General features: G+C 43.4%; 1 protein-coding gene across 1 annotated transcript in view; it reads right to left on the bottom strand.

The window, feature by feature from the left end:
- ADAMTS12 (ADAM metallopeptidase with thrombospondin type 1 motif 12) overlaps positions 1-26,788 on the bottom strand; it is a 510,507-nt gene that overhangs the window by 62,446 nt on the left and 421,273 nt on the right. Inside the window, exons 14-17 of the mRNA XM_077281848.1 lie at positions 24,370-24,490; positions 22,264-22,508; positions 19,256-19,394; positions 5,100-5,226 (exon numbers count right to left, since the gene is read on the bottom strand). Coding sequence (XP_077137963.1) covers positions 5,100-5,226; positions 19,256-19,394; positions 22,264-22,508; positions 24,370-24,490 — 632 coding nt within the window. The remainder of the gene's footprint in view (positions 1-5,099; positions 5,227-19,255; positions 19,395-22,263; positions 22,509-24,369; positions 24,491-26,788) is intronic.

The raw sequence follows: 26,788 nt of genomic DNA, 5'->3' as shown, positions 1-26,788 counted from the left end.
AATGAACCCAGCTTGGGTTCTTCAAAGACGTCACGATAATCAGACAGGAACTCAGGGATTTCAGAGGGAATAGATGATGAAATGGACACCAAAGGTACGTCCCCATGAGTCCCCTTACATCCCCAGCTCAACACAGACATAGCTCTCCAGTCAAGGACTGGGTTGTGAGACTGCAGCCATGGCAATCCCAGCACCAAATCCTCATGTAGATTATACAGCACTAGAAAACGAATAGTCTCCTGGTGATCCGGATTAATACACATAGTCACTTGTGTCCAGTATTGTGGTTTATTATTAGCCAATGGGGTGGAGTCAATCCCCTTCAGAGGAATAAGAGTTTCCAAAGGCTCTAAATCATACCCACAACGATTGGCAAAGGACCAATCCATAAGACTCAAAGCGGCGCCAGAGTCGATATAGGCGTCAGTAGTGATAGATGACAAAGAGCAAATCAGGGTCACAGACAAAATAAATTTAGACTGTAAAGTGCCAATGGAAACGGATCCATCAAGCTTCCTAGTACGCCTAGAGCACGCCGATACAACATGAGTAGAATCCCCACAATAGAAACACAACCCATTTTTCCGTCTAAAATTCTGCCGCTCGCTTCTGGACAGAATTCTATCACACTGCATGCTTTCTGGCGTCTTCTCAGTGGACACCGCCAGATGGTGCACAGGTTTGCGCTCCCGCAGACGCCTATCGATCTGAATGGCCATTGTCATGGACTCATTCAGACCCGCAGGCACAGGGAACCCCACCATAACATCCTTAATGGCATCAGAGAGACCCTCTCTGAAAGTAGCCGCCAAGGCACACTCATTCCACTGAGTAAGCACAGACCATTTACGGAATCTTTGGCAGTAAATTTCAGCTTCATCTTGCCCCTGCGATAGGGACATCAAAGTTTTTTCTGCCTGAAGTTCCAAATGAGGTTCCTCATACAGCAAGCCCAAGGCCAAAAAAAACGCATCCACATTGCGCAACGCAGGATCCCCTGGTGCCAATGCAAAAGCCCAGTCTTGAGGGTCGCCGCGGAGCAAGGAAATCACAATCCCAACCTGCTGTGCAGGGTCTCCAGCAGAACGAGATTTCAGGGACAAAAATAGCTTACAATTATTTCTAAAATTCTGAAAGCTAGATCTATTCCCTGAGAAGAATTCCGGCAAAGGAATTCTCGGCTCAGATACCGGAGCATGAATAATAAAATCTTGCAAATTTTGTACTTTCGTGGTGAGATTATTCAAACCTGCAGTTACACTCTGAAGATCCATTATTAACAGGTGAACACAAAGCCATTCAAAGATTATAAGGAGAGAAAAAAAAAAGAAAGACTGCAGCATAGACAGACTGGCAAGTGATCCAATTAAGAGCACAGAGGAAAAAAAAAAAAAAAAAAAAAAAACTCTCAGCAGACTTCTTATTTCCCTCCTTTCTCAGCCAAGGATTTTAACCCTTTAGTGGGCCGGTCAAACTGTCATGATCTCCATGGCCAGAGAACTAGCATAAGCCTCTATAGGAACAAGCTCTTGGAAGATGTAACTGTACTGACCATGAACTAAACCTACCGCATCATCTAGAAGTAGCCAGGTAGCATGTCCTACTTTTTATCCCTATATGCCCAGCGCCGGCCGGAGAACTAAATAATGCTAGCAGAGGGAAATATAAGACCTGACTCACCTCTAGAGAAATGCCCAAAAGGAGACAGAAGCCCCCCACATATATTGGCGGTGATATGAGATGAAACAACAAACGCAGCAGGAAAATAGTTTTAGCAAATTTGAGGTCCGCTTCCTAGATAGCAGAAGACAGAAAGCATACTTTCATGGTCAGTAGAAAACCCTAACAAAACACATCCAGAAATTACTTTAGGACTCTGGCATTAACTCATAATACCAGAGTGGCAATTCCTGATCAACAAGAGCTTTCCAGACACAGTAACGAAACTGCAGCTGTGAACTGGAACCAAAATACAAAAACAAAACATGGACGAATGTCCAACTTATCTAGTAGATGTCTGGGAGCAGGAACAAGCACAGAGAGGCTTCTGATAACATTGTTGACCGGCAAGCATCTAACAGAGAAGCCAGGTTATATAGCGACACCCAGATCTAATCAGAACAGGTGAACAGGGAAGATGATGTCACAAGTTCAATTCCACCAGTAGCCACCGGGGGAGCCCAGAATCCAAATTCACAACACAATAGTATGTGATTATAATCATTGTATGATGACTGGTGGCAAGGAGCATTGGAACATCACTGGAACAATGGGCACTTCTATGTAACTGAAATAATGATATCAGGGCTAAGGTGTATGGTGGGATTGGTTCCTTAGATGCTGGTGGAGTGACCGCCAGGGCCTAGGGCTACTCGGTACCGGGTCCGGTCGTCATTACAGTAAAGGGGTGGTCACGGAGGCAGCGACCCGGTCTGTGGCCCTGGGAGTCCAAATTAAAGGGACGTCTTTAAAGGGGTTATTGAAATAAGAATATTCGTGACGTCACCTGTGGTATTCAGTCAGGGATGACCGACGCTGCTTAAAGGGGTCCTCTGGGGAGTGATGGCACTGCAGCACGGATGGTATGGCGTCCCACAGGTGAAGCTGGATCCCCATGGCTCCCGGTGTATTTGGCAAAGATGGTGTGGTGCCACAGTCCAGGGTACCAGCAACAGGTGATGGTGGAGTCTAGGCAGCCTGGAAACGAGTTGAATTCCCCTTGTAAGGTCAGATTGGGAGTCTTCCACTATGCGCTGTATAAAGGTCCCTTACTGCCTATGGCTTCTTTCAAGGTCCTCTCACTCCTTGTCCTGGGACAGTACCTGCATCTTAGGCAACGCGACCCGCGTTACAGGGGTCGCTATCCACGGTGACTCCGGGCTCTGGATGTTGCTGTATCTCAGGGTGTAGATGTGGGCAAGTTACTTTCAATCTCCTGCCCTCCAGTTTCTGCTGCGGGGCATGGAGTCCCACACAGCCTCGGGCTCCCGGTGCCCGATTTCTGCGCTTTAGCATGGAGGGAGCCCAATCGCAGCTCTCCTCCAGCTCCTCGCTTCTCTTGTGCTCCTTCACTGTCTCAACAGACTGAATTAACTAACTCCTCCTCCAAACCAGAATATATATATATATATAGGGAAGCTCCCCTGAAACTGGGTCTAGAGCTCCCCCTTCTGGCCTGGGGTCAGAACATGTGGCATGTCCAGGTTACCTGTCAGGATCCTCCTTGTTTCCAAGCATGGCATCACCTTCCCAGAGGGGAAGGCAGTACCACTGTGGTACCCAAACTCCTGGGGTGCCACAATGGGAATGTAGGGGTCGTCACTGGAACCAAAAGCACTTTTATGAGAATCTAATCATTGTTTCACCACCAGGGAGAGGGGAAGGGAGTGCAGGGGGTTTTGTTCTTTAGGTCCTAGGAGTCTGGGGACACCGGTGGGACTATAGGCACTCCTATGTAATCTAAATCTTTGTACCAGTCCTTTAGGGTCTAATGTGGCTTGTGCCCTGGGTACTGGAGGTGGACGTGGTGCCGCTGGACCTATAGGCTCTTCTATGAGGTTGTACTGTGTTTATGAGCGTTGCTATGTGACTGACAGTCGGCCATTCGTGTGTGTCTCGGGCTGCTCTACTTAGGCTCATCTCCTCCACATCTGAATGTATTGTATCTGAATTGCTGGCAGCAAAATCCTGTCCACGATAATCACAAATATAAAACATGATGATTTACAATTTAGAAAAGGGAACGTGCTAATAGAGAAATCCATGTAATGTGGCGCTCGCCCCGACGCGCTCCTCACCAGCTGCTCGCATTGTACTAAATGCAAAGTAATGGAAAGTTATTCATACTATTGACTCCTGAAGAGATGAAGCCCTGAGCCGAGCCGTCGAGCAACGGAGCACAAATGTCTTGTTGATATTCAGCGTTTGTGAGATTAATCCCGTAATTGCAAACTGCAGAGTGACTCTAATGTGACATTCGATTATTTTACATGTCTGGATGTTAACCCTTCACTGTAGTCATAGTGAGAGTCCTCGGAGGACAAGCCTTACATTCCCACTATCACTTCTGTATATTTCTGTGTCCATCCAGTTGACAATAAGAATATTTCCACTGAAAAAAATAAAAATACATGCAACTGAATTTGACTTTTTCAAAGGAGCAGAATATGCTGTGTATATAAGCGGGGGTGGTCCTTTTAGAGGTAGGTGTGGTCTACAGAGATGGGGTGTGGCTTATAAAAAAAAGTGGTACACATCAATTTGTATAAAGGTCATATCATACTCTATAATGGCCATGAAAGGGAATCTAGGTGAGAACACTAAGGGGCTTCAATAGGGGCATAATTACTGTGTTCTTTCCACAATACATATTCCTCTCACCTGTTGTATTTTTTTGGGGGTGAGGGGGTATTTAGAACTTTTACTATGGATCCCCAATGAATGCGGGGTAAGCCGACTTTGGGAGCAAATATTAAAGGCTTATTGCAAAAAAAATCTAGTATTTCCCTATCCACATGACAGAGGATAAAGTGTTGACCCGCAGTAATCCAGAGAATGGGGCTCTGAAAACCCCTGAGAATTTGATTTTCTGGGAATAACCCTTTAAAATTTCTTGACAACGCAGCTGTTCTACTTGCTGATCTTAAAACTTCAAAAGGGGATACGAGCAATGTTCCTGCCTGACAAAATTCTCCATAAGGACGGACGTGTCGTGCATCCATGTTGTTGACGATGCAATGATGAAGGCTCCTACTGAATTACTGCAAGCAGAGATCCTGGAAACTGTGAGGAGTGTAAGAAACATTACCCCTTAGACCTCAGACCAGAGCCTCTCATCCCAGCCAAATCAGTTCTCATACTTTGCACTGACGACAGGCAAAACCCCCGAAACACCACGTCTGCAAATTGAGATTCTGATTTGGTTTTTATCCTAAGTCACATTTCAAGGCCCGTTAAAGGGTCAACAGTGACTTGTAGGATCGCTACTTCCTATAGGTGGCGCTACAGCGTTCAAGTCCTCTTCCTCTCTCAAGAGGCTGTTTCTATAGGACGTAAACTGGACAATTGTCTACACTTTCACCAGGTCGGCGTGTGCTCACCTGGCCGGGCAGTCCTGCAGGTTGCACTTCTTCTGCCTTGACATCGGCTGCTCGTTGGGATCACAGAAGGTATATTTCACCACACCTTTTCCTTTGCTAACACATCTGGCAACCTGGCGCTGAACCCCTGGGAGGGAGATAAAGGAGCCATTAGAGATGTAGCAGTGCCGAGGTTGTCATTTCAATGTACCGTCAGGTAATACAAGTTCTGAGTCATCTTCGATCCGGAGGGAACAATTTAATGATAAATCATCTCTGCAACATCAAAATGGGCAACGTAAAGCCTCAATGCAAAAACGTGGCCGCGAACTATCACAAGTCACATAATATTGAGTAAAGGGAACTATTGGACTGTAAAACTGTAAAAACCTATGTTCATCAGTTCTGATTATCTGAATCTGTAGCTTAATTGCACACTGTTGTTTCCTCAATCTTTGCATAAATCAATAGTGTAAGTGAATATAAAAAAACTTTGTAATATATTTTATTAGACATCTATGCTTATTTCTCCACTTATAAGCCACTTCTTCCCCCTTCGTGCCTCCTGTAGGCATTATTTACTGTAAAAATCCATCCTGTTCAAGGTAAGACAGACTGCTAGCTCACTGAGGAATCAGATTACAGCAGACAATTGAAGCTTATGAAAAGGGAGGGAAGGAAGGAGGAGGAGAATGAGAGGGAAAGGTGGAGAGATGACAGATATCTGCTGCTTTATAGTAAGTGTTCTATTTCACCCAGGAGCAGGATTCACTGCTACTCTGCTCAGCACTGCTGTATAATGTCGTCCATGCTACTAGAAAACAGTAGTAAGTGGATTACTTCACTCCAGGGCTGGAATCATAGCTACACTGCTCGGCACTGCTGTATAATATCCTCTATGATGCTGCTGCTTTCTAGTTAATGCTTTATCTTATTCCAGGGCTGGAATGAAAGCTACACTGCTCGGCACTGCTGTATAATATCTTCTATGCTGCTTTCTAGTAAATGTTTTATCTCACTCCAGAGCTGGAATCACAGGTACACTGCTAACTTCCAGTCATAGGGGTAGTGCAGGGAGTGGGAAAAGTCACCAGTCACTACACAGTGAGCGCAGCTGTAATCACTCCCCGGCACTATGATTGACAGCCTGGACAGCAGCATGTGTCTTCACACGAGGCTGTCAATCAATACTCAGTTGTGCTCCGCCCCAATGACTCAAAACAACTAGTCTCAAGGAGGATAAAACTTAATTTTCTCCCTGTAGCCGCTGCTCCAGTTATCCCACCAGCCAGGATTTTTACCTGCAGTCTCTTTAAATGACTTTAAGGCTTAGGCACTTGGAGGAATTACAGCTCAGTACTAGGGTTGAGCGAAACGGATCGGTCATTTTCATAAATCGACGACTTTTAGGCAAAGTCGGGTTTCATGAAACCCGAACCGATCCTAGTGTGGGATCGGCCATGCGGTACACGATCAGAGCGCCAGAGTCGCGTTTCGTATGACGCTGTTACCGCCGTTTTTCATCCAATGAAGGAGGACGCAGAGTGTGGGCAGAGTGATGACATAGGTCTCTGTCCCCACCATCTTAGACAAGGGCATGGCAGTGATTGGCTTGCTGTCTGCGGCGTCACAGGGGCTATAAAGGGGCGTGCACGCCGACCGCCATCTTACTTCTGCCGATCTGAGCATAGGGAGAGTTTGCTGCAGTTAGTCAGAAGCAGGGACAGAGTTAGGGAGGAAATAAAAAAAAAACCAAACCGCTTGTGCTGGAGCGATTTTCACTGTCCCACACCACCTTTTTGTGCAGGGACAGTGGAGGTCGTATTTTAGTGCAGCAGCTGCATAGCTGTGTGCACGGTGCTGTGCAAACCAACTGCTTTTTTCAAAGCAAAAATCCTGTTGCTCCTTTCTGCCCAGTTACCTGTCTTGTTTATTTGTCTACCATTTTTTTTGTTCAGCAGTCCTTTTTATTGCTGCCATACTTGTCCTGAGATCATTGTAGGAAGCTTGTTATTGCAGTAATTTTTTTTATTTATTTTTTTTATAATAATTACAGCCACTTTCTGCCACGTTCATAGTGTTGTGTTATACCACTGGGCCAGAGTTGTGGTTCAGTGTCTCCCCCCAAAAGTGAGATAGTAATTCTCACACAGTTTATATTCTGCTGTACTGCTAGTGTATCGTATATCAGGCAGCCACTTTCTGCCACGTTCATAGTGTTGTGTTATACCACTGGGACAGAGTTGTGGTTCAGTGTCTCCCCCCAAAAAATGAGGAAGTCTGGTGGAAGAGGCCGTGGGCGGGGGTTGCCAGCTAGTACTGATGGTGGTGGTGGTGCTGCATCTGGTGGTAGTGGCAAAAGCACAGTAGCACCTAAGGCTGGAGGTGTTGAGCCTGCGTCATCATCTGGCTACACAAGGCCTCGAAGGCTCCCTTACCTGGGAGTAGGAAAACAGCTTTTAAAGCCGGAGCAGCAGGAAAAAGTTTTGTCTTTCCTTGCTGACTCAGCCTCTAGCTCTTTCGCCTCCTCTTCCCAAAGTTCAAAATCTAAGAGAGGCCAGTCGTCAGTGGATGCTTCCGGTCCAGAAAAAGACGTTTCCTTGTGTCCTTCTCCCAAACCAAAAGTGATGGATGCGTCAGGCGACACTACAGGTTACTCCATGGAGCTCTTTACCCATACCGTGCCAGGGTTAGAAAGGGAAATTGTACACTGCCCATTACAAGAAGAATCGGACATGGTGTGCACTGATGCACAGCCACAGCTAGATTATGATGCTGTTCCATTGACTCAGATCACTACATTGACCTCGCAGTTTCCTGAGCCAGAATCTGACCCTGATGAGACTATGGTGCCCTGTCCCGAACGCTATAGCACCGGCTTACACGGTGACACTGAGGAAGGTGCACATGACATTGTGGAGGAGGAGGTGATAGATGACCCAGTTCTTGACCCAGATTGGCAGCCATTGGGGGAAGAGGGTGCCGCTGGCACTAGCTCACAAGCAAAGGAGGGTTATCCGCAGCAACACCAATCTACATCGCAACAGCTGTCACCAGCCAGGCCCGTATCAGGCCCAAAACGTGTGACAAAAACAGTTTTAGGACAGCGTGGCCAACCGCTGAAAGTTGCACAGCGTGCAATGCCTGAAAAGGAATTCCATAGTAGGAAGAGTGCAGTGTGGCATTTTTTTGACCAAGATCCCAATGATCAGTCTAAAGTGATCTGTAAGAAATGCTCAACGACCTTTAGCAGAGGGAAGATTCTTAAAAATTTAAATACAACGTGCATGCGTAGACATTTAACCAGCATGCACTTGCAAGCCTGGACTAATTACCAAACGTCCTGTACCGTTGGTGCACCTGGTACACTTAAGTACAATTAAGTGTCTCTGGCGGTGGGGGTGCACACCCAACGTCAGACACACCGTCGTAATATGAGGGGCCCTGGGCCAGTACCGCCGCCCACGAGAGAGTGTTCCCTCCCCCAGCTCAAACAGTGCTCCACCGCTGTTTAGTCGGTGCTGTTAAATCCTTCAATGGCACTGCCAATACAAATTGAGAGATGATAGTAAATATATACAGGGATCATGCCCTCCATTTTGACCTGTGAATACTGTGCACGAACTACCACTATCTGGTACTCAGCAGAGGAACCCACCACTGTACGTTGCTTTGCCACCTGTTTATTTACGAACATTTTTTTTGCAGACATTTAGCCCGCTTTACTATTTAGGCCAACGTACTGTGTCAGCCACTTATTCCAGTTGTCCTCCACCGAACAAAGCAGTGCCACCAGTTTACTCCTGTTACCAGTTTAGAACTGCATTGAGCCAACTTTTTTATTTTAGGCCTAGTATGTCTGTCTGCGCCACTCCTAGCAATCGTCCTCCGCTGACCAAACCAGTGCTGCTTGTGTACCCCTGTTACCCATTTTAAACTGCATTGAGCCAACTTTTTTATTTTAGGCCTAGTAAGTCTGTCTGCGCCACTCCTACTAATCGTCCTCCGCTGACCAAAACAATGCTGCCTGTGTACCCGTTACCCATTTTGAACTGCATTGAGCCAACTTTTTTATTTTAGGCCTAGTAAGTCTGTCTGCGCCACTCCTACTAATCGTCCTCCGCTGACCAAAACAATGCTGCCTGTGTACCCGTTACCCATTTTGAACTGCATTGAGCCAACTTTTTTATTTTAGGCCTAGTAAGTCTGTCTGCGCCACTCCTACTAATCGTCCTCCGCTGACCAAAACAATGCTGCCTGTGTACCCGTTACCCATTTTGAACTGCATTGAGCCAACTTTTTTATTTTAGGCCTAGTAAGTCTGTCTGGGCCACTCCTACTAATCGTCCTCCGCTGACCAAAACAATGCTGCCTGTGTACCCGTTACCCATTTTGAACTGCATTGAGCCAACTTTTTTATTTTAGGCCTAGTAAGTCTGTCTGCGCCACTCCTAGCAATCGTCCTCCGCCTAACAAAACAATGCTGCTTGTGTACCCCTGTTACCCATTTTTAACTGCATTGCACCTACTTTTTTTATTTTAGGCCTACTAAGTCTGTCTGGGCCACTCCAGTCCTGACAATCGTCCTCCGCTTAACAACGCTCTGCCGCCTGTGTACCCCTGTAACCAATTTTAAACTGCATTGAGCCAACTTTTTTAATTTAGGCCTACTACCTGTGTCTGTCTGCGCCACTCAATACAGCTGTCCTTCACTGCACAAAGCAGAGCCTCAATTTGCAGCCGATATCACATATTAAAGTGCATTTGGCCTACTAGTTTGGTTGGGCCTACTAACGGTGTCTGCCGCTCCTTGGTATTCTCCTGTGTTTTTCTCCTGAGCTTCAATCTTCAGGCTTTCGGCCTATAGGAATTTTAAAACTGCATTTGGCCTACTGGTTTGGTTGGGCCTACTAACGGTGTCTGCCGCTCCTTGCTGTTCTCCTCCACTGAACAAAGCAGTGCTGCCTGTTTACTCCTGTTACCAATTTTGAACTGCATTTAGCCTACTTTATTCTTTGGGCCTATATCTGTGTTTCCTCCTCATCCTGCCCATTGCCCAGCCACTGCTAGATGAGTCTGCCGGTACATTGACCCAGACCACTACATTCCCCTTGCACTCTACATAGCCAGTATCTGACCCTGCAGAAAGTCTGGTTCCCCTTCCCGCATACTATACGACCTTACACGGGGACAAAGAGGAAGGTGCAGATGAAAGTGCAGGTTCCTTCAACAAGTGGGTGGGGCATACTCGTTGGCGACGTCACTGGCACAGGGCCCCTCATAGTACGCAAAAGTGTCTCTGCCGGTGGGAGGCGCCCCCACCGTCAATCACAATGCCGTACTTTGAGGGGCCCTGTGCCAGTGGCAATGCGAATGAGTGTGCCCCCCCTGCTTGCTCAGGATCACAGCACTTGCAAAGTTGAAATACTTACCTCTCCCTGCTCCACCGCCGTGACGTAGTCCGCGTTTCCTGGGCCCACGAAAAACTTGAGTCAGCCCTACTCCCCCCACAACTGTTGCCAAATGACCCCCAAATTTTCAATGGCTAACTATTATTATAAGGTAAATTAAGATTGACAAGCTTAAGTAACAAGAATTGATGTTTTTGGCATTAAAATGGGCTCTGTTGGTGTTTTCCTGTCCTCCACTCACTGCCGACTTTGATTCTCCATAGACTTGCATTGGATTTCGTGTTTCGGTCGGATCCCCGACTTTTCGCAATAATCGGCCGATTTCACCCGACCCGACTTTTGACAAAGTCGGGTTTCGCGAAACTCGATCCTGAAAAAGTAAAAGTCGCTCAACCCTACTCAGTACAAGTTCAGCCAACAGTGCATCATATTGGCCTCCCTGTTCCTCCAAATACCTCTGATTTTGTGCATCATGTTCTATCAGATGCCAAATAGTAGAGAAGTTTCCATAGAAGCATTGTTATTAGGACAGAGTACATCTGTTGCATGGTGCCGTACAAAGGCGCCATATAGTGTCATGCCGAGCATTTATGGCTCCGTACTATGGAATCATAGTGACTGCATGCGCCGCTGTGTAAGTCAGTTCTGTCCATATTATTCCCTTTGTTCTTTTACCTTCATTGTTGCTTTTGTTAAGGTTTTTCTCCATCTGGATCATTTAAAGTCAAACACATTTTTCTCTTTCTATCTTGAGCCAATGTCCCTGCTCAGCCCTACAATGTACAGCGATGTTTTGCTGCAGAAACACATAATTACAGTCCTAATTATGTAAAAACGCACATATTGTATCGGTATGTATGAGGCGCCGGCCTTGGATGCAGCACATCTCATGGTATTATATAGCAGTGACCCCTCACCATCACAAAAGTGCATCTAACGGCGAAGGAGCAAAGCAAGGAAAATATAAGCAAAAGGCAAATAAATGTATAAAACCTCCTATAGGGAACATAATCAAAGCCACATAATAAATTCTGACCTTGGTGGAAATGTTGGGAAATGTAATAAGAGATGAAGTCGATACAAATGAATAAACAGGAGCAGAAAGGAGAGAAAAAGGGAATAAAACCGGAACATTCAACACGTGAAAAACTCAATAATAATCATAGAAACATGAATTCAGGGTCGCAGGACGCACAGAGCATCCAACAGTTTTTTTCTCCATCTTATTTCTCGTTTACGTGCAACAATAATTGGGGACGAGATCTTTTTCGTTCCCGACCATCGGCCTGTCCAAGAAAGGACTTCATAGAATCCTAGAATGTTAAAGTTGGAAAGGACCTTCAGGGTCATCGTGTTCAACCCCCTGCTCAATGCAGGATTCGCTAAACCATCTCAGACTGATGTCAGTCCAGCCTCTGTTTGAAGACTTCCATTAAAGGAGAACTCACCACCTCTCGCGGCAGCCTGTTCCACTCATTGACAATGCAATTTTAGTGTAAACCACTTTTTTCTTTGCATCTGCGACAGAGGTCAGATAAGCTCAGACCAACAGAGTAAGAAATGTAAAACAGCATTGTGATAAAAAGGGTCATATATAGCAAGATCCGTGTTCATTCCTATTCCGAAGAAGGGAGATGCTACCGATTGTGGAGACTATTGGACGATTGAGCTCCTATCTCATGCCAGTAAAATACTACTGAAGATCCTACAAAGACGGTTGCGGCCTTACTTTGACAAAGAGCTGCCAAAGGAACAAGCAGGATTCCGAAAAGGCAGAGGAACAAGAGATGTGATTGGTAACATTAGATGGGTAATGGAAAAGGCCAATGATACAACAAGATCTATTTTTGCTTCATTGACTGTATACAGCAAAGCATTTGACTGTGTTGATCATCAGAAACTTTGGAATACCATGAAGGATATGGTTGTGCCGAAACATCTGATCAGCCTCATTAGGAACCTTTACATCAACCAAGAGGCAACAGTGCGAACGGAACGTGGTGACACGGCATGGATCAAAGTAGAGCGAGGAGTCAGAAAAGGCTTATTACAGAGTGTCAAGATGGAAAGCTCGAAAATGGGTCTGCTAGTCACCACAAAGAAGACAAAGATATTAACCACTGCCCAGTACGAACGGGACATATTTGAGATGGATGGCGAAGAACTGGAAGTTGTAAAGAACTTCAGCCTATTTGGATCGATGATCACTCAAGATGCAGCGACGACACCGGAAGTCAATAGGCGTATATCTATGGGCAAATCAACAAGGAAGTCAGTAGATAAGGTCTTTAAATTGAGGAACATTTCACTGGCGATGAAGACATGGCTTGTACATAGTGTGGTCGTTTCTGTACTAACATATAGATGTGAAACCTGGACGATGAAGAAACAAGACAGAAGAAGAATGGATGCCTTAGAAATGTGGCGCTCGAGAAGGATGTTATCAATACCATGGATGCATGGATGGCAAGAAGAACAAACAAATCCATCTTGGAACAAATCAAGCCAGACATGTCACTCAAAGCAAGAATCACCAAGCTAGGACTTGCGAACACATGATACGAAGAGAACAATCACTGAAGAAGGACATCATGGTTGGAGGAATAGAAGAAACAAGGCAAAGATGAAGACCGGCAACCCGATGGCCTCATACAATCAAAATAACATTGGAGAAGACCCTGCTGGAACTATCTAGGCTTGCTCAAGATCGATCTTCCTACAGAGCATTCATCCATCTATTCGCCATGGCTCAAGATCGAGAAGAAGGCTGTTATATAAAATAATTATAGTACCCATATGAGTGTCATACAGACACAAGTCAATATTGTGCCTCATATCAAAGTAAACAATTCGTCATTTAGTACTTTTCCATCCGTGGAGTGGCCACACATAGACACATGTACTGTAGCATCAACCTCATATGATAGAGTATCATATTATTTTTCAAAACTGGTCATCTTATGCCACTGTTTCTAAGTAAGGAGGAAAAGTAAGGCAGAACACACTTATATCTATGCTGTGTCCAATGCAACCAATAGATATTATTCAAGCTTCTAGATCAGATCTAATCGTAAACACAAATGTACAGAAGAGGGCTTTTAACCTCGCGCCATTCATCTTCTGCTATGGGAACAACATTTCGATCCATCATATATATAGTACCTCCATTTACACTAAGTGCCATCAGAAACAAAGAATGAGGCAGTGTGCTCAGCACAGACCACAATGTCCGAGATCTCGCGTAAGACCCTGTCATGCGACAGTAGGTTAATGGCGATGTAACGTACTTTATGTAAGTAGCGCCATTACTCAACCAGCTGAACGATGATGTATATCATATGGTACACTTATCCAGAGAGAGAGATGAAGTATGGTACATATAGGATACATTTGCAGAAAGCATCATTTATACATATCTGAGGGTCAAGACCATGAATCTTTTGCCACATTATTCATAGGAAAATGACAAGAAGAGAAAAATTGTCCTTGAGCTCGGAATATATAGGAATCATAATGCAACAGACAGTCCATGCAGCTGCTATGGGGGCCTAAAGAGGTGGGCTTCAGCCCTGTTATTTATGTCACATTATTTATACAATGCTTTGAAAAACTATTCATAGCTTGTGAAGCTTTCCACATTTAATGAGATCTTGCTTTTTAGAGGCCGTAATGGCACAGCGAATATAAAAAACGTAGAGTAGGACTGCCCCATTATGAGAATGCCGTGAAGTGGCGGGTGGCTCAAAGAATTGATCAATTGTTTGCTAAATGTCTCATTTTTGAAACTCCGTTAGAAATTAATATGTGCATGTGCACTTTATGTTTTGCGTTCTGACCACAAGCAGCGCTGGCTTCTCCCCCTTTTTTACTTTCCACATTTTTCACGTTACAGCCACAAACATAAGTGTATTTTATTGGGATTTTATGTGATACCAACACAAAGTAGCAAGTATTTCTGATGTGTAAAGTAACTGATCCATGGTTTTCTAATTATTTTAAAAATATAAATCTGAAAATGTTATGTACATTTGTATTCAGCCCTTTGTAGTCTAATACCCCTAAATAAAATCCTGACTGACCGATTGTCTCCAGAAGTCACATAATTAATAAATTGAGTCCACCTGTGTGTAATGTTTCCTCAGTATAACTACAGTTGCTTTGTGAAGGCCTCAGAAATTTGGGTAAGACCATTAGGGATCAAACAGCATCATGAAAACCAAAGAGCCCACCAGACAGGTTAGGGATAAAGTTGTGGAGAAGAACAAAGCAGTATTAGGGTATAAAAAACAGCTCAAGCTCTGAACCTCTAATGGAGCATTGTTCAATCCATCATCCAAAAATGGAAGGAGTATGGCACAACTGCAAACCTACCAAGACTTGGTTGTCCACCTAAACTGACATCTCAAGTTAGGAAAGTGCTAATCAGAGAAGCCAAGAGGCCTATGGTCACTCTGGAAGAGCTGCAGAGGTCCACAGCCCAGGTGGGAGAATCTGCCCACAGGACAACTATTAGTCATATACTCCACAAATCTGACCTTTATGGAAGAATGGCAAGAAGGAAACCATTTTTGAAAGCAAATCACAAGTTGTCCCGTTTGCAAAAATCCATGTAGTGGACACAGCGAGCATGTGGAGAAAGGTGCTCTGGTCAGATGAATCCAAAGGAGAACTTTTGGGGCTAAATGTAAAATGCTATGTGTGGTGCAAAACTAGCACTGTACATCACCCTGAAAACACCATCCCCAACATCAGACATGATGGTGGCATCATCCTGCGTTAGGGAGGCTTTAGTTCAGCAGGGTCAGGGAAGCTGGAGAGAAATGAAGGGGAGATGGATATAGCTAATACAGAGCAATCCTGAAGGAAAACTGCAAAAGACTTGAGACTGGAGCATACTTTCACCTTCCAACAGAACAGCAACCCTAAACATCATATCAGAGCTACAATGGAGTGTTCAGATAAGAGCATGTTCACGTCTTTTGTGAACAGCCCAGTCACAGTCCAGACCAAAATCCTATTAAGAATCTGTGACAAGACTTACAAATTGCTGTTCACAGATGTCTCCATCCAATCTCACTGAGCAAGAGCGAGTGTGCAAAGAAGGGGCAAAAAAGTCACCTCTAGATGGGCAAAGCTGGGAGAGACAAACACCAAAAGACTGCAGCAGGAATTGCAGCAAAATGTGGTCCTACAAAATTCTGACTCAGGGGGCTTGAATACACGTCGCAATTTTCAGATTTATATTTTTATTAAAATTTATAGAAAACTCCCAAGTATCATTTCCTTTACACATTTTTGCTGCTTAGTGTTGGTATCACATACAATCTCAATAAAATACATTTAAGTTTGTGGGTCTAACGTGGAAAATTCATGGGGTATGAATACTTTTTCAAGGCACTGTAGATTATGAAATTCATCAGCACAGAAGCTGCAGAAGAGTTTTTTTCTACATTAATCAGTAATCAATGCTCAGAGTCCATTCCTTAGAAAACAGATTTCATTGCTCTTGCTTTATTGTATACTCAAGGACTTTTCAATTTTCGGCATAAAACCAATGCACGGCAGCTCTGATTTACTTTCCAAGCATGTAGACTTCTATTACATTACTTCTGACTTGATTCTTACTTTAATATTTTAAAAAGTTTTATGAGTCACAAAAACAGTTCACACATCAGAAAAATTAGGAATGCAGGGTACAGAATCTGAGAAACAAACCGCCCGCAGCAAGAGCACGTCATCAGGAACATAATCAGATCACATCAGCCGCTTCTGCTCTCTAAAAGCTAAAAAAAAAGCAAAAACAGAAACATAAAAAAAATCTAAAATATACAGTATAGAATATCTGGTTCCATGAAAAATGGCCAAAGGAAAAATGGCCAAAGACATGAATGCCAACACAGAAAATTGCCTATATGGAAAATTGCCTACATGGAAAATTGCCCACATGGACAAAATAACAGTTTATTAAAACAGTTTATTAGCCCCTTCACAACATCGGCTGTACATGTATAGCACATGTCGGAAACAGAGGTATAGAGCAGGCTCACGCAGTGAGCCCGCCCCATACTCAGCAGGAGATGGCTGTGTACTACAGCCAGGACCTGCCACTAACAATCGCGGGTGGAGCAGTGCTCCGCCAGTGATTGTTAACATGTTAAATGCCACTGTCAATACTGGCGGCATTTAATATGTGCCAACGTGCATCATTTTCTCTGCCCATCAGCTCAACTGTGACGTTGAAGAATAAATGGAACAGGCTGCCACGAGAGGTGGTGCGTTCTCCTTCAATGGAAGTCTTCAGAGGCTGGACAGATATCTGTCTGGGAGGATTTAGTGAATCCTGCTTTGAGCAGGGGGTGGGACATGATGACCATGGTGGTCCCTCACAACTCTAACATCGCCTCGGTGTGTAACATCCAAGTCAGCATGAGAACGGCCACGACAAACTTCAGTGGATCTTTCTGGGACGTCTGGAGCTTAAGGCCCAAATTAGACATGGAAGAGCCTGCCTTATTCTTTTCCACAAATGAAGGTCAGATGGAAAACCATGTATGGAAGTTGGGACAGGATTCATGAGAGCTGCGGAGCAGGGTGGAATATCCCAGGGGCCAGACATGCTATCGAGGAGAGGAATAGCTCAGGCTAAAAGTACCGCACGACAACTTATTGTGCTGTAACAACAATTAAATTTGGATAGATCAGTAAAGTTAAAAAGTTTGAAAAGGATAAAGTGTCTTCTGCTGTTCCTGGATTCAGGATCGTGGAGACATAGAAGGTCTCTGGCCAAAATATGAGTGTTATACAATTCACACAGCGCACAAGGGAAACGGGACACTACTTACTTGTGGGGTGCCAGGGTGTGGCAACAAAGCAGCCCCTCACCCGTGACTACCGCCCTGTGCACCTTACACCAGCGCGGTCCTGTAATAGGAGCCACAGGGGTAATAAGTCCGTTCATGACATTTCTTCCTCCTGAATCTTCCCCATCACTTGTGACTGATATTACTGAGAAGTGGAAGGAACCGCAGCAACTCAGCCACGAAGGGGAGACCACGTAACGTTATAGAGCAGGGCTTTGTACCAATTTTTGCATTAAAAAGTGCTAGTTTTATCCATCCATCCATCAATCCGTCTATCATACATTTACCTACATATGAATGTTCAGACCTACTAAAGAAGAACTCCCCACAGCTTCTTCCTCCAGTTTATATTGGCCTCTCTCCTCACTGTAGCTTTGTGCGAGGCTCTACGTATTAGTAGTAATAATGTCCTTTATGGAAATTAGGGCATGAGTGAGCATGTGTAATAGGTAAAACCAAAAAAGTTCCTAATTAGGTCTGGGTAAGGTAGTAAATTTTTTTATATAAAAAAAAATAAATATGCATATAAATATATAACTACCCAGAAGTACCAATAAGGAAAAAAGACAGGGTATAAATATGAATTTATAATTTTATTGCATAAATATCAATGAAAATTAACAGACAAACAGGTAATACGATGCAAGAAACAGCTGAAGAGAGTCGGCAGTATAAACATGAATAGATGCCGAACAGAGAAAATTGAAAAACTACATGGCCACCGACATCGCAGCATGAGGTGCAAAAAGCGATAATAGCACCTGGGGCACTGCACTGAAAAAAGTCTGCCGTGAGAGATTAAATATAGATAGGAAAACGTGGTCCACGTAGATGGAGGTAACCATACGATATAAATGGCTAGTCACTGCCACTAGTTACGAATGATCCACCAGGCGTAATGGGAAGAGTAACCCTATATTTAAGTGCCTAATGGCAAACTATAATGAACGCACAGTGGACAGAACCCTCCATAAGATAATTACATGAACCGTTTACCTTCAGACATAGTGCAGGTCGTCAGCTGACGAAGCCGAGGACGGTGAAACGCGCGTCGAGGCTTCTGCGTGGTACACCGGCGCCCCAGCATACGGCCTGCACTATGTCTGAAGGTAAACGGTTCATGTAATTATCTTATGGAGGGTTCTGTCCACTGTGCGTTCATTATAGTTTGCCATTAGGCCCTTAAATATAGGGTTACTCTTCCCATTACGCCTGGTGGATCATTCGTAACTAGTGGCAGTGACTAGCCATTTATATCGTATGGTTACCTCCATCTACGTGGACCACGTTTTCCTATCTATATTTAATCTCTCACGGCAGACTTTTTTCAGTGCAGTGCCCCAGGTGCTATTATCGCTTTTTGCACCTCATGCTGCGATGTCGGTGGCCATGTAGTTTTTCAATTTTCTCTGATCGGCATCTATTCATGTTTATACTGCCGACTCTCTTCAGCTGTTTCTTGCATCGCATTACCTGTTTGTCTGTTAATTTTCATTGATATTTATGCAATAAAATTATAAATTCATATTTATACCCTGTCTTTTTTCCTTATTGGTACTTCTGGGTAGTTATATATTTATATGCATATTTATTTTTTTTTATATAAAAAAATTTACTACCTTACCCAGACCTAATTAGGAACTTTTTTGGTTTTATGTATGTAGCTTCAGGGATATGGTCCCAAGTAGCTATGGTGACCACTTTGTAGGTTTTTATGTGTAATAGGTAAGTTGACCTGAACCAGAAAGGGGGCATGCCATGAAGAGTAGTTGCCTTTGCCCCACATAATTTTCAACCTACGTATATCTCTCAATGGTGGAGTGGTACGAGGGAGCATGCGAGATAGGTAATCTTTGCAGTCTGCATGAGGTTTTGCAGTCTGTATATATATATATTTAAGACTCACCCGCTCCACATGTGGCACTGCAGTCTGACCAGCTCCCGTACTTCCAGACATAAGCACTATCCACCTCATTGTCCGAGCTGACATCTTTCTGTATGATGTATTCATATATAACCCCAGGGTTATTTTCCTGAAACAGAAGCTAAGCACACATTGTATCAATGTCTGATCCACAGGCTTATATTCAGTATTTAAAAAGTTCAGCAATCTGGGTGATTTCTCAAGCCTTTGCATGAAACATTCCCATTTGGTTGTATCTATAGTTCTCTGAGACACCAAATCTGCTGCTGAGACATAAAGATATACAATAAGAATCTGGTTACCTGCAGCCACCACTAGGGGGAGCTCAGGAGCTTACTGCATACTGTGCAATCATTAAGCTCAATGTATAGTCAGTATGCAGTCAGTATGTAGTAGTGGCTGCAGGCAGCAAAGATTTCATTGTTTACCCCTTTACCTATGCAGAAGATCTGAGGCTCCATATCAGATTTATTATTATAAACAACGATTAAGAAAATATTCAGCACAGAATTTTGTACCTAAAAATTACATGATAATAAAAACTGAAAAGTGTACTTACTGATTTCCCATTCTTTTGCATGTTTGTCACACCTAAATGTTTCAGATCACTAAACAAATTTAAATATTAGACAAAGATAACACAAGTAATCACAAAATGTAGTATATAAATGAAGGTCTTTATTATAAGGGAAAAAGAAATCCAAACCTACAGGGCCCTATGTAAAAAAGTGATTGCCCCCCATAACCAATAAATTCACTGTGGTTTATCACATCTTTAGGAAGCTGAGTTCAAATTCCCTAGCCACACGCAGGCCTGATTACTGCCACACCTGTTCTCAATCAAGAAATCACTTAAATAGTACCTGCCTGACAAAGTGAAGTAAACCAAAAGATCCTCAACAAATAGACATCATGCAGCGATAAAAAGAAATTCTGGAACAAATGAGAGACAAAGTCATTGAGATCTCTCAGTCTGGAAAAGGTTATAAAGCCATTTCTAAAGATTTGGGACTCCAGTGAATTACAATGAGAGCCATTATCCACAAATGGCGAAAACATTACCCCAAAATTACCCCAAAAGCACAGCAATGACTCATCCAAAAGATCACAAAATACCCCAAAACAACATCCAAAGAACTGCAGGCCTCACTTGCCTCACTTAAGGTCAGTGTTCGTGACTCCACCATAAGAAAGAGACTGAGTAAAAATGGCCTGCATGGTAGAGTTCCAAGATGAAATCCATAGCTGAGGAATAAGAACACCAAGGCTCATCTCAGTATTTAAAGAAAACATCTTGATGATCCCAAAAACTTTAGGGAGAATACTCCATGGATTGACGAGACAAAAGTTGAACTTTTTGAAAGGTGTATGTTACATTACATCTGGCATAGAAGTAACACAGCATTTCAGAAAAGGAACATCATACCAACTGTAAAATATGGTGGTAGTGTGATGGTCTGATGTTTTGCTGCTTCAGGACCTGAAAGACTTTTTGTGGTAAATGGAACCATGAATTCTGCTTTCTACCAAAAATCCTAAAGGAGAATGTCTGGCCATCTGTTCGTGGCCTCAAGCTGAAGAAAACTTGGGTTATACAGCAGGATAATGATCGAAAACATACCAGCAAGTCCACCACTGAATGGCTTAAGAAAAACAAAATTAAGACTTTGGAATGGCCTAGTCAAAGTCCTGACCTTATTCCAAATGAGATGCTGTGGCATGACCTTAAAAAGGCGGTTCATGCTCGGAAACCCTTCAAGGTGGCTGAATTACAACAATTCGGCAAAGATGTGTGTCCAAAATTCCTCCAGAGCGTTGTAAAAGACTCATTGTCAGTCATCACAAATGCTTGATTTCAGTTGTTGCTGCTAAGGGTGGCCCAACCAGATATTAGGTTTAGGGGGCAATCACTTTTTCACACTGGGCCCTGTAGGTTTGGATTTCTTTTTCCCTAATAATAAAGACCTTCATTTAGAAACTGCGTTTTGTGTTTACTTGTGTTATCTGTGTCTAATACTTACACCTGTTTGATGATCTGAAACATTTAAGTGTGACAACCATGCAAAAGAATAGGAAATCAGGAAGGGGCAAACGCTTTTTCACACAACTGTATATGAATATATAAAATGTCTGTTTTTTCCTAGAACTAGTTAGATTCCTGAAATACTTAATGTAACATTTTACAGGAAGGGTAATACCATGTGGTAGTTTAGGGTTTGGACCCTTTTTTCTAAGATTGGACCCATGCACACATAGCGAGCTCCATAAAGCCATCTTGGGTGGTTGACACACAACCCAGACCCCAACCCCATCCAACATATTTAGGAAGATGACAATCACAAGCCAAACTTTATTCTCCAACATTGGTGCCTAACATCACAAGATCCCTAGGACACCCCAATATCTTGTGGATCCCATCTCCATGAGGTTGTGATGAGTCAAAAATATTGGCCAAACCACCAATAAGAACTGGTTGGACCCAACCAGTTCTTATTGGTGGTTTGGCCAATATTTTTGACTACTTAGTGTAGATACGCCTATGGAAGAAGGGGCACATTGCTTGTAGGTCACCCAGGGTTCCAGTCTATACAACCAGCCCCGAGCACCACGTACAAACATTTAGCTTCCTAACGGATTCTAGGGGTAATGTTTCCTCTGCTTATCGAGTAACTGCGCTGGCTTCGGAGAGTTTCTGATGATCACCATTTCCATACGTGCTGCCACTAAAACCTTGAACACATTTATAAAACCCAACGCACATGTGAAAATCCCCTTCAGCTGCCGCCACTTCAGCAGCTCAAACATTTCATTTCTGTCTGCAGGAATATCAATGAGCTTGCGTATTCCTGATCCCGTCATGTAATGTTTTATTAACCTGAGGAATAATAAAGGAACATCTGAACCTACAAATGTTTACAAAGCAATATCCGGTTGTGTCACACAGAAGTCTTCTCCGAGGTTGCATTCATCACGCGCTTTCCTGTAATTACCTGGATCCAGATGGACTCGTTGGTGGGCCCCGAGGCGGTGAGGTTTTCCAGATCTTCACTCCTCTCGTAATGAAATGTTGTCCCGGCCACCTTGTAATCTCCAATCCATTGTATAATGAATCCGCCGTTTAGATAATATTTCTCAGGGTCTTCGCTTCTCATGGCGAGAAAATTTCCAGCAGCTGCGACTTCTTGTATTTTTATGGCTCTGGCACCTTTTGGAATAATGCCAATATCAATATATCCTGAGAGAAGAAAACAGGAAAGGTTCAGAATGTTCTAGGGGGACAACCCTTATCAGATCACTAAATGATTACATTTCCGAATGATCCTATATAGAATACCATACAATACCATAGGTTTAGGCAATTTTTAGATCGCGTGTATTTTCCAGAGGAAAAAATCCAAGGCTGATGGTCAGATTTTAGGCACAAATTTGTAGTTTGCACAGATGCCCCATCTTGCACAGAATATCATTTAGAGATACACTTTATGGACCAATAAGCAATGATATGTCAACGTTTATTGAAGTTCTGTTGTGGGCATGTTCTACAGCAGACCTGGGCAAAGTGGGGCTCTTTGGCTTTTCCTATCTGGTCCCCGGAGGGCTGGAAGTTGTGGCTTAATGCACCATGCATTGTGGGAGGAGGGAGTTCATGGCACCATTCAGCCTGTGCGTTTTGAGTCTCAAACGAGCAGTCGTGATGATGTCACTACATCGTACCTGCTGTACTGAGCATCAGTTGCGCAATGTGTAGACCTGACAATCAGTGGAATGGGATTAAGTGAGTAGTTTTAATTTACTTATTTTTCATTCTACATTTTCAGTGAGTAGTTGAAGGGAACTGTGTGTGAGGTTCTGTGGGGCCATCATATAGTGAGGGGGATTTGTAGTGTCCATTATATTGTACGTGGTAGCTGTTCAGGGGGAATAATCATATCTAGGGGGTCATCATACTGTGTGGGGGAGCTGCGGGGTTATCATACTGTGTGGTGAGGAGGTCTGTGTGGGTATCAAATTGTGTGTGGGAGTTGTGGGGTCGTCATACTGTGTGGCGTGAATAGGGGAATCATATTGTGTTTGGGGGTATCATATTGTGTGGGGGTCTGTGTGGGCCATAATACTGTCTGGGGAAGCTGTGGGAGCATCATACTATGTGTCTTTTGACCCAAGTACATCTATACTTATTAAACAAAAAGGTTCTACAAAAGTGTAATAAAATGGCCCCTCTAAAGTAATTAATTTGGCAGTTCTTCCTAGTCATGTGTCAAGATCTGAATAAACAACTAATGAGAACTGTGTCTCAACTGACATAGGAGCTGCATTGTAAGCATGCATACTGGGGCTGCTGACGAAAGGCTGTAACAGGAGAATAAATAAATATTTTCCTCCACTTACTGATTATGGAGAACGGAGGTTGGAGAAAAAGTACTTTGTCAGCTGAGCAGAAGATGTATTTCAATTTCTGTTACAGCCCTTCTCTGGCAACTCACTAGTATGTGTGCTTACGATACAGCTCTACTGTCAGTTAAGACACAGGTCTCAGAAGCAGTGCTTCTTCAGACTAAAACCTGTCCTGACAGGTGACTAGGACAGCCTGCTGCTTGAATTACATGACCAAGGGCATTTTATTACATTATTGGAGAAACACTTAAAGGCTAAATAACAGGAGCAGTTTAAGCTTTATTAAAAGCTTATGTGGTTTTTATTAGGTGCTACTGATAACAACCGAAATTATAATAAGTCCTATGTAACTTATCTTAGCAAAGCAGTAACAGACGTAATCCTGAGCAATATTAAGTAATAAAAATTAATATAAACTAATTGATCAGGCTGTGCTCAGCTCTCTCTTGCTGACTGGCCCCAGTGGTCCTGTGATAAGAGAACAGTGACTTCCGGAGCTGCAGGATCACCAGGGTGATGGCCAGTGAGTATAGCAAATTTTGTTATTTTCACAGAATCCATGCGCCCGGCTAGGATTGTACTTAGTCTAGATAACCCCTTTAAGGAGTTAATAATACAACTGACATGTAAATAATTCACATAAAACCTCTGTGAATTGTTGTAAACTTCGTCTTTCAAGTCAAGAAGAAAAATATAATTACCAAATCCTTCACTTTGATGGAAAGTTTTCCTAACGGTCTGGCAGCTCGATCCGTCTCCCAGGCATATTCCACATCGGTCCTCGGTGGCATTGGAATTTATTTCATAGTCACAGCCCACGCTCTGCAAGAAACACATTACCATGAGAAGCAGATAGCTCCAAAGTGCAATCATACAGTGGAAGAAATAGCTGCTGAGCGGTAACATGGCTGCCCCACTCCGGGCAGAGCCTGGCACCACTTGAGTTTTCTATTGAAGAGATAGCATAAGGTCAATCCAACCCTCTCCAATCCAACCCATAGCTTGACCCAATTACAGATGAAGGATGGTGGAGATAGGATACGGATTTACTGATGTTCATAAAAGAGAGAAACTAATTCTCAAGTCTAGGTGATGAGCAGCATTGGTGGAAGCCAAATTCACCATGTCTGAAGCTCCTCACATGCCAATTGCTTCTTCAGAGAGGAAGAAGTATTTAACTCTAGTGCAACCTATTGGGAGTAGCTAACCTAAAAGTTAATATCGACCCTTTAACGATCCGTGCCATCTGACTTAGGATAAAAGTCAAACCAGTATCTCAGTTTGAAGACACAGTGTTTCGGGGTGTTGCCCCTCGTTAGTGCAAAGTATAAGATCTGATTTTGCTGTATGAGAGATTCTGGCAGGGGTCTAAAGGGTAGCATTTCTTCTTTGGAGAGTGACATGCCTGGCATGCCAGTGAAAGGAGGCTTGTAAACATTACCCCTTAGATAAAGCCCCCCATACACATTAGACTAATGTCGGATATACTTGCCAATATCGACACGTGTAACCGAGAGTTTAATGTGTAATATTGTTGGAGTGATAATTTTGTCCAATTTTGGACTAACAATCCTTTTATTCTTGGCAAGATAAGCCTCCACCAGCTATGTCTACCAGCGGCTTTCTCGTAGAAAACACAGGATCGTTCGGCAGAGTGAATGGTAGAATCGGGTGCGATAGAAGTTGGCCAAGAGATCAGCCAAACCATTGTTCGTTAAATAGCTACCTAACATTTTTGGTGGGCTTTTCACCACTTAAATTACCCTAGATCAAGGGTCTGCACATGAGCATCATCTCCACCGAGGTCTATGGAGGTATCCTCTTAAATTTCAAGGGAACAACACAAATACAGTATATGCCCACATTACACCTATTCTCGGATAGAGTCACGAGACAGCCATTGAGAATCCTAATTTTCTCAGTAGGTAGGGTCCAAATGGTGAGAGTTATATAAGTAACCCATATACATAGTGACTATTAGAGAAGTAATTAGTACATTCTGGGTGAGGCAGATCATGGTAAGAAGGTCCAGTGTGCGCCATGAGAATGGAGAGGTAGGGAACAAATATGACCTCTTCTCTATTCACTGTCTATATGAATGCTGGTACACTACAGATCCTAAAGACCAAGGGAAGTGAATAAAGTGGTGATCACTCATGAGCACTAGCATACACTCACTTGGTATGTAGCTCATTCTTGTAATTGGTGAAGGTCCAAGCGGTCAGACCCCAGTGGTCATTCATTAATAACTTAAACTGTGGATAGGTATTAAATGATATTCTTGGAAGTGACCTTAATAGGAAGAATTGATAGTGCAGAATCTGCATCATGTTCCCCACGTGGTCCTATATTCTGGGAGGAATTGTACAGTTTAGAATTTTCACACAGACCATACATGCATCGGACTGAATATCAATATATGAATATCGTCCAATGGTTTGTATAGACTGGGCTGTGAACGGAGTGGGGCTTATTCATGTACTGCAGCTCAGCTCCTATAAAAGTAAATGTGATCTAAGCGTCAGAACCTACGAATGGCCACTACACGGAGTATGGAGATGGACTGTGAACATCCGGAGGCTCTGGGACTTGCAAACAGGTGATCATCGGGGCACTGGGTGGCACTGATCTGATGATCAATCCCAAGGATAGGTCTTCAATATCAAAGTCCTTGACAAACTCGTTGATAATAATTGAAGCCCAAGCTTCTTAAAACTTGTGAAGTGCCCCCAAATTTATAAAAATGTGATGGACTCCTTCAGAGATAGACACACCCCATAGACTCACTCAGCCTGAAAATTGTTGGAAAAATGGCTAAAAAAATTAAGACAACTAATTAAATTAATTTTTAAATGCGAATGTACGCATTTGTAATGTAATGGAACAAAGTAACTTCTCGATGACGTCAACTGTCTCTTTTTGCACACCAACCATTGTTCAAACTCACTAGAATTTTAAAACATTAATTGACATTAAAGGGTTTTTACCATCTAGGTTATCAATAGGTACCTGATTACTTGTCGGTCACTGGGGACCACCTCAGATCCCGTGGACAAGGGTCTGAAAAGCCCCATTGGAATAGAGAGGTAACTGAGCTGGGCGTTATCGCTCCATTCAAGG

This window comes from Ranitomeya variabilis, chromosome 1 (assembly GCF_051348905.1).
Source record: "Ranitomeya variabilis isolate aRanVar5 chromosome 1, aRanVar5.hap1, whole genome shotgun sequence".
In the NCBI taxonomy this organism is placed as follows: Eukaryota; Metazoa; Chordata; class Amphibia; order Anura; family Dendrobatidae; genus Ranitomeya; species Ranitomeya variabilis.
This window is presented reverse-complemented; position numbering and strand designations above follow the sequence as displayed.